Source organism: Rhinolophus ferrumequinum, chromosome 11 (genome assembly GCF_004115265.2).
Source record: "Rhinolophus ferrumequinum isolate MPI-CBG mRhiFer1 chromosome 11, mRhiFer1_v1.p, whole genome shotgun sequence".
In the NCBI taxonomy this organism is placed as follows: Eukaryota; Metazoa; Chordata; class Mammalia; order Chiroptera; family Rhinolophidae; genus Rhinolophus; species Rhinolophus ferrumequinum.
The window spans coordinates 11,189,964-11,199,411 of record NC_046294.1 but is presented as its reverse complement, the minus strand read 5'-3'; the positions used below and the strand labels follow the sequence as shown (position 1 = coordinate 11,199,411).

Here is a 9,448-nt window from a genome sequence, read left to right as displayed (position 1 = left end):
CTCTAAGTCTCTTGATTACAAACCTAGGCCTCTCTACTACTCCACATGAAATCATAAAAGCGGAGCTCTGTGATGTTTCATGTTGAAGCTGTGGGTGCAATAAGATGGATTTTGAGGTCCTTGAGGAAGGCAGGACAGTTAAGAGGCTAGTTGGTAACCCATGTAAAAGCAGGTGGTTTTGTATTCGTAATGAAAACTCAAATGAAACATAAAAGCTTAAGAGATGCCATAGAGAAAGACCAATGGCTGATTATATATTTTCTCTTAAAAAGGTTGGATTTTTATAAGTATAGAGAAAAATAGAAGTAAACTTAGACTGGGGACAAATAAACCTATTTCGGTAGGGCTGGTAGATTACAGTTGGAAACCACGGGACAGTTACAAAAAAAGCAACACTTTTTTTTTTTTTTAGTGTCTATGATATACTAGGCACTATGGTAATTGTCTGATATACATGTCCATTTAGCCACAACCAGTTTTGTGATGATAGGATTATTAATCCTATTTTACAGATGAAGAAGATAAGTGTCAATGCTTAGATGATTTCCCTTAGATCTCACAGTGGAATCACAACTTGCTGAAAAGCCAAGATTTAGAACCAGGTCTTTTCTCTATACTATAGAGCAATTGTTAGAGGAATTAGATTTAATAACTAGGAATAATTTGCTCCAGAGCTGGAAATATTTAAAAAGAGTATTTAGATAGGGAAAAAGAACACACTCTTCTGGGTAGCTATAGAATGTTTTTAAGATGGATTCTGAAAGACACCTCCATCAACCAGTAGGCATCTAGCTTCATAAAATCCCAGAGCTGGAGTGGAACTCAGCTCTGAAGCATGTGATTTAGTGATTCTTTAGCACATCAGGGCCACTGAGGGATGTTTTCAGAATACAAGTGCCTGATTCCTTCACTAGAGTCCAGGTTAGTAGATCTAGCATGGCGGTTGGAAGGAAAGCAATCAAAGCTAGTTTGTAGTCTTCTCTCAGGCTCAGGATAGTCGGAGGTTTGACTTTCAATCAAATCCCCCTAGCATCTAATTCAAGAATTGTGTAGGTATAGACTGGATCCAAGATATATGAAAGTCCTGTTGAAATGGCTTTGACTTGACTAGGGCATTTGCATCTGTTTGTTACAATTGGTTTTGGAGGAATCTGTGATTGATGAGTAACCTGACTTTGCTGAAATACAGTTGCACCAGAAAGTGTGTGCTTGTCACATACCCATGGAGGGGCTATGTGACAGGCGAGGCACAATGCTTAAGGAACCCAGGGCTGACATTTCCTTGAATAGGTGGTCCACACCCACTCAGCATTCTCTGGTTATGGAAATAAATGGAGTTCAGATGCCCAGGGCATCAAAGGGAGGAAGCTTTTCCCGTGGATGAACTTCCGCAGGGCACCTTGCGTGTCCTTGTTCCTCAGGCTATAGAAGAAGGGGTTCACCATGGGTGTGATCACAGTGAATAGTACCACACCAATCTCATATCTGTTGTTAGGGTGAATGAGTAATGGGAAGAAATAAACCCCCACAATGGTCCCGTAGAAGAGCAATACAACTGTCAGGTGAGAGGCACAGGTGGAAAAGGTTTTCCACTTCCCCTCTGTGGATGAGATTCTCAGAACAGCCCTGACAATGCAGACGTAGAAGAGGATGAGGGCAAAGGGAAAGGTAATGATTACTGAGCCCACGTTGTGATAAATAACGTGTGTTGTGATAAATAACACAAGCTCATTGCTCATTGTGTCTGAGCAGGACAGTTTGAGAAGAGGGTCCAAGTCACAGAAAAAGTGCAAAAGAGTGCTGTTGTCACAGAAGCACAATTGAAGGAGCAGAAGAGTGTGTGTCAGGGCAATAATATTACTGAGGACCCACGGTGTGACTGTGAGCAAAATGCAGAGCTTAGGTTGCATGATGGTGGTATAGTTCAGAGGATGGCAGACAGCCACAAAATGGTCATAGGCCATGACTCCTAAGAGGAAATTGTCGACGATGGCAAACACAATAGAAAAGTGTATCTGTGTGATACAACTTGTATAGGAGAGATGGATTGACTGTTGGTCTGAATATTAATCAGCATTTTGGGGATTGGGGTGGAAATGGATGAAATATCATCAAAGGATAGATTGGCAAGGAAGAGGTACATTGGGATGTGAAAGTAAGAATCGAAGCTGATGGCCAGAATGATGAACCAGTTCCCAACCACAGTGGCCAGGTACATACCCAGGAAAAGCACAAAGAGGAGCTTCTGCTGCTCAGCCTGGTCGGAGAGTCCCAGGAAGAGGAATTCAGAGATGGTGCTTTGGTTTCCTTGACACATATTTCTGCTGATCTGAAGAAAGGAACACAAAGTCTCCATAACCCCACAAGGAACCCCAATATGGTACTGCTCAGCTGCAGCCATTGCAAGGAGGTGGGCATTCCCCCTAGGCTGAAGGGAAATGAAGGGTGGAGAAAAGTTACTTAATAAGGAGCTACGTCAGCAGTACAGAGCTTCAGGAAATGTCTTAGAAGGAAAAGACAGAGACATGCCAGATACTTCTCAACGAACATGTTTTAAACTCTAATTCTGAATGTGATTTTTACAATTGGCTCCAAATGTACTTAAATGCCCCCAATTAAGGGTAACGTGTGAGGTATACTCCATATTCTAAAGATGCTAGATAGCCCTGAAAGGATTACTTTACAATGAACAATCTGGTCCCAAGACCTTTCCCACCATTCACCCTTATCCTTTAAATCTAAGAAGACAGAAATTTAAAGAATCATTAACGTGAAGAGTTTGGTAAGTAGAAACAACGGAGGGTTAGGAAAGCTTATGGGAAGATACTGTTGTGTGGGTGCTCTTCCTTCCCACTCAAGTTAGGAGGGGACTTCAAAAGAGCCGTTCGTGGAGAATGTGTATACGAAGGGGAGACCAGAACTTCACTCATGGCTAGATGTTAGGTGAATGGAGAAAAATTAGAGGACACATACGAACCTAAAGACATGTATTTGCCTCTCACTTCTAAATGAGAAGGCTCAGGGGATCGGCGCACTGTGGCCAGGGTCAGGGGAAAGCATGGTAAGGTAACCCTGCTTCCTCACTCATGACATAGCATGAATATGTGAGTTTCCTAGAGGCCAAGTAAATCCTGCAGGTAGTCGCTGGATTCAAGCCACCTCGTTGAGACTCCAACCAAGAGCTACAGCCTAGAGTATAGGAGGCTGTTGTTCTAAGAGGTCATAGAATAGCTCTCTTATGAAAGGATCATAAAGAGCTGAGGGAGGAAATTCACTAAGCTTCAAGAATTGATAAATTCTAGCCATACGGGTTATGACCCCAAAAAGATGCCATCTCTAATGGAAGGGGATAGTCTATGGCCTCTGTACCACTTGAATGAATGCCAGTGTAGGAAGGGAATCTGGGGCTCCAGTGATTCAGCACTTAGGGCTCTTAGTTGCAAACCAAAAAAATAAACCCTGGCTTATAAATATTGAAATGAAATGTATTGAAATGGTATTGAGTGGTCCACAGATACATTGGGAAGGCTGGTAAAACAGACCCTGAAATGGACAGGAGCAAGGGAAGCCAGACACACAGCCTAAATTAGTAGATTCCTGCTTCTAGAGTATACATGTGCCTCATAATAAAGTGTAGCTATTTCTTGCTCAAATCAAGAACACTCACCCCCTCCTCAAGAGGAAACAACTTAACTTATGGACTAACTGTACAATTATTCATGACTAATATTTAAAATAATGGGTGACAGAAAAGAAAGCAAAAGCAAGTTGATCTATATTTACCTGTCTGTCTATCTATCTATCTGGTCACAGCTAGGAAGGAAATGTGTGTTGAAGCAGAATCCTTGTTTCTGCAACTTGTCCATGAGGCATATTTATAAACTCCTTCTGCTACTACCATGTTTCCCCCAAAATAAACCTAGCCAGACAATCAGCTCTAATGCGTCTTTTGGAGCAAAAATTAATATAAGACCCAGTCTTATTTTACTATAACATAAGACTGGGTCTATAATATAATATAATATGATATAATATAATATAATATAAATATAATATAATAACGGGTCTTACATTTTTTTTTCTCCAAAAGACACATTAGAGCTGATTTTCCGGCTAGGTCTTATTTTTGGGGAAACACGGTATTATGGTCTGAATGTTTGTGTCCCCCCCATGCCCCAAAGTTCATATGTTGAAACTTAATCCCCAGGTGATGGTATTAGGAGGTAGGGTCTTTGGGAAGTGATTAGTCTTGAGAACAGCACTCTGGAATGGGATTAGTGTCCTTATAAAAAAGGCCTGAGAATGCTCTCTCTCCCCTTCTACCACACAAGGACACAGCAAGAAGATGGCTGTCTATGAACCAGGAAGTGGCCTCTCACCAGACACCACACCTGCTGGTGCCTTCATCTCAGACTTTCAGCTTCTAAAAATATGAGAAATAAATTTCTCTTGGGTATAAGCCACCCAGTTTAGGGTATTTTGTTACAGCAGACTGAAGGGACTAAGACAACTACTGTCTTAGCATAGGCCTTCTAGAAAGCAGACTCTGAAGGAAGAATTTGTATCTTGACATTTTATTTGGAAGATAAAACCCCAGGGAGGTAAGGAGGACAATAGAGGGAACTAAAGCTAGACTAGATACAAATCAATGCAACGAAATGTATTAGGGCAAGGACGGTTATTCACAATCATAGAAGAGCCAGAGATCACTTATCAGATATGTTTGCTCAGCATGTGGGACACCTCTGCAAGGAGAAATCATAGCTGGGAGCAGTTCAGGATGTGGAGAAAAGAAGGGATACTTATATGCCCTATTCTTTCTCATTTCTTGCTTCCAATCAGCCAAGGTTCACCCCATTGGGATTTGACTCTTACGAACTTCCAGGTTGTATCTTCTGGCCCTGAGGTGGACACGGAAAGTCAGGAACCATATTCCACAAGATGGCTGTTAACCTGAGTCTGGAAGAGAAGGGAAACTGTGTGGTCAGGTTTGGCATGTAGGTTCAATGTGATTGTATGCTAGCTGAGAGACCTTAGAAAGAGGTAGCAGAGGTTGGGAGGTAAGTAGTGTCATTAGAAAGAAGGAGGTAATATAAGGTTTGTGTCCAATGCAATCCTCCTCTTTTGATGCATCTACTCATGCCTTCTCGATTATCTCGATATTCTATAGCACAATCCAGTGCCTCCATTTCCCCAAGAGAATGAAAACACTCTGAGAAGGGAAGCACACGTCCAGTCGGTCTAGAGCAGATTTTTTCAACCTTTTATTTGTCATTGACCAGAAAAGCCCTTAAGGAGCCTTTATAGATCTTTCATCCTCAATCTTTTCCACCTCTCATGAAAATAAATACTATGGAATAAGATTTTGTCAGATAAGCTTGAGCTTTGGAGAGTCATTAGCCATTCAAATATCTAATTGTTTTTTACCCTCCAAGTATTAAATTTTGCCCACTTTGGGGCAATATCATCCATGTTGAGACCCCTTGAAGGGGGTGGTCAGTCTTGATCTCTTGAAAAACTATAGCAAGAGTATTAGCTAAACAAGTCGCAGTCCTCATGTCTGTAACTGGCACTGAGGCTCTGACTGATATTCTTTATCTCCCTCCTCTATCACTCACTAGATTCCTCCCTCTTAGCTCACACTTTGGCTGATTTCGTTGTTTTCTGTAGGACCCAGAACCTTTTCCCTGAGGGGTACAAATTCTTAGTTGTCCTGACTATTCGGGTTGTGGTTGTTGTTAACTGCTCATTGCAATCTTTCCTCCAGAGTTCAGAATTACCCTGGTTCGAAGTTTCAGGAATAGGAAGCCCATTTTCCCTACCATGCTGTGAAATTATGGAGATAGAATCTGAATGTTAGTCCTATCTAAAGAGGAAGACTTGGAAAAATCTCCTGAGCCTCTGACTGCATTTTATATGTTCAAAGTTTTTAATGAAACATTACTTATGCTTTACTCAATATCCTGTTCTGGCCTAAATATTATGAAGAAGTCATGATGGCTAACACTCAGGTTCTATCCTCCAGAAGTTCACAGTTGACCTGAAGATATAACATATGAACAAGAAGCAAGAGCTTGTTGTTGCCAATGGCAGGTAAATTAAATGGTTGCCCTCAGATATCAAGCATGGTAAGGAAAATGCTGCAGGAATTTGGGGGGCAGAAAGCTGCCTGTGGACTGGGATAGTAAGTAAATATTTTATGGAGGAAGTAAACTAGAGCCATTTAAAAAAAATGGGTGGGGTTTGTATAGGTGTGGAGACATAGAGAGGAATTTTGATGTAGGTGGACAGTATGAGCAAAGGCCAGACGGTGGGACCATGCCTGGTACATTTTGGGTTCAGTAATGAGGTTGTTGCTAAGACTGAGGTTTACACAAAGAAGTAAGACATAAAGTTGTGAAGTTGTAGCTTGAGGCCTAATCCTGGCATGCTTTTAATGTCTTTGCTGGGATTCTGGAAGCAGTAGCTGGGAGACAGAGTGGAGCCAAGGATGCTCCTATGTATGATAAGCCCAGAGTGAAGATTCATCCTCACGGACAGTATAATAGGAAGTTAATCCATAGTAGCCAAGACAGAAGAGACCAGATGCGACGATTTCTCCAAAATAGGACCCAGGATAGAATAGACAGCAGGAGGCACTTAGGCAACACCACAGGGACTTATTGGAGGCTTGTGACCTCATATGTGTGTAGGGGAGGGAGTTGTCAGTTTAGACATTTTGGAACTAGGGCTCCTAAGAACTCCTCGATCATAAAAAAAAAAAATAAGTAAATAAACCTTTCTTGGGGAACAACGGAAGAACTTACCAAAACTTATATTGAGGAAGATTACCATGGTTTTGCATATATTATTGTCCTCTACTCTAGAAAAATAATTGATTTATAATTACGTGCTTATTTTCCTAGTAGTCTTTAAACTCCTTGACAGCAAGTATCTTGGTTTTTTGTCTTCCTGTGAATTCAAGCATATAACCCAGTGCCTGACACATAAAATGGTCTCTTCTTCATCCCCAAGTCACTCTGTCAGCATTCTGCTTCTTATCCTAAACCCTGCTCCCCCCAATTTTTCTATTTATTGTCTCTTTTCTCCTCATGAACATTAGATCCATGGAGTCAGAGACTTTGGCAAATAGTAGATTCCCTTTAAATATTTATCTACAAATAAGAAATGAATGTGTAGTAAATATTTACTGAAGCAATTGTTGTATTATGGCATGAAGGGGTCTTTCTCAAGTAGTTTCATAAAAATCCCCCATTTGTGTGGTCTGTGGTCTCTGGGGATGGTGATACAACATTCTGCCCCATCTCTGTTGAGTAGCCCCTTTCTCAGTGCTATGAACACCATACTTTTTCCTTCTCATGAGAGCTGGATTGAAACCAATAAGAAGCAACTAGGGTAGGACAATTCTCAAATTGGAACTAGTGGGCAAATACAGGACCCAGCATAATCACCATATTTCCAGCTTCTGCCAATTTTCACTAGAATCTGTAACTTTATAATGTTTTTTAAAGTCACTACTGAAGGACAGAGAGAGAGAAACAAAGAGAGAGAGACAGAGAGAGAGGGAGAGAGAGGAATGTGGTTATCATTATGAAAATACCTATTGAGATTTTATTTATTTATTATTAAATTTACAGGGGTGACATTGATTAGTAAAATTAGGTAGGTTTCAAGTGTACAGTTCTATAATACATCATCTTTATATTGTATTGTATGCTCACCATCCAGAGTCAGTTCTCTTATCACCATATATTTGACCCCCTCTCCCTTTTCTGCCAGCCCTCCCTTACCCTCTGGTAACCACTAAGCTGTTGTCTGTCTATGAATTTTTGTTTCTTTGTCTTGTTCATTTGTTGCTTTCAGTTTTATATGCCTCATGTGAGTGAAATCATATTGTTTTTGACTTTTTCTATCTGACTTATGTGTATTTCACTTAGATTGTTGATAATGTGGTACTGCACGTTATTTTGACCAATCCAATATCCATACAACAAATTGCTGCCCAGAATGTGTTGTTTTATAATCTCTCCCACTCAATCATTTCCTTATCTAGCATCTCTCCATCTATACTTCCTAGTTGTAATTAGACAACACAGACATGCACAAACATACATGGTCTTCAACATGTGAGAATGAGAAATTGGAATTCCTGGGAATTTTCAGGAATGCATAACAGTGTAAGTCATTCTTAAAATATTTTCAACATTCTTTATACTCTCTACTCATTATTATAGGTATCTACATTTGTTTAATAGCTATAATACTAGGTGGATTAGTGTATACCAAGTACTATAGACTATATAGCGAATAACTAAACACTGGAAAAAGCCTGTAAATATCATTGGGTGATATTTTAATAAGTAGGCATTCATATTTCCCAATAAGATTAATAGACTTACACAGAATTACATATCAAAATTACCAATTTGAGGATTTACTTGCTTCCAAAGTTTGTTATTTCTTGGAACATCATTCCTAGGATTTGTATAAAGTATCCTGGGCATATAAACTTAATGAATATTAACTTTGTTTGCAAGAATGACTCACTGTTGGCAGCAGAGAGAATGATGAATACACACATGGAAAGAGCTCCCAGCAAGACTGACTGATTAGATGGTGACTGCTTCTCTTCCAATGCTTCTTGTCCTGGTTCCAGAAATGTAGACTTAATCTTTGACTCTTCCTGTCATGTTTTCTGCTCTTCCTTTCCCCTTGACATGATTCCTTGGAACCTGTTTCCTCTCTGCAATGATTATTATGATATAATTCTTGTAGGAGGATTATAATGCTTTTCCCAACTTTCCCGATTTCTCAATTACTTTTCCTCAGAATTTGGATTTAAAAATCAATAAAAATTTTTTGAGAAATGCTGGCAAGGAATTCTCATGTAGAAACACTACTCCTGCCACTATGACTGACCTTTTCTTTCATCCACCAGTTAAACCATAATACAAGAGTTGGACAAATCCACTGTGCCAACATACTAGTGATATTTTTGCCATGTAGTTTGAACGCAAGGTGCTGATTGATTTGTAGTGGAGACATATACTCAATTAATGACACTACATGATAAAATGTATTAATAAAATTCCAACAAGATGGGCATAGATAGAGAATGTCAATGGATGGAGAGGTTACTTCCTGGTCGAGCACTTCTTTGTGAGTCAGTTGATACCAAGGACAGACTCATAAAACCAAAAGGCTGCATGAAGGATATAAGCAGGGTTTTGAAAGAAGGAGTAGAATTTTTAAAGAAATGGTGAAGATGCAAAAGAGGAAAAGTGGAGGAAACCTAAAATAGTTTTGTAAGTTCTTTCACTTATCCTCCCTGGGAACTATCTTGTTATGGGGGGCAGGGGTCATCATCCTCTCAAAAGAAATATCATTGATTGACATTTCAGGCCCATCATTTGACTCATGCTTTACTCCACTCAATGTTTTAATCCCA

The 9,448-nt window shown here is 40.0% G+C and overlaps 1 protein-coding gene across 1 annotated transcript; it reads right to left on the bottom strand.

Annotated features, from left to right (window-relative positions):
• Nucleotides 1–1,319: 1,319 nt before the first annotated feature.
• On the bottom strand, nucleotides 1,320–2,356 carry LOC117031056 (olfactory receptor 1S1). The gene is given in 2 exon segments (XM_033121363.1): nucleotides 1,320–2,039; nucleotides 2,042–2,356. Coding segments are annotated over 2 exon segments (1,035 nt in total).
• Between the last annotated feature and the right edge of the window lie 7,092 nt (nucleotides 2,357–9,448).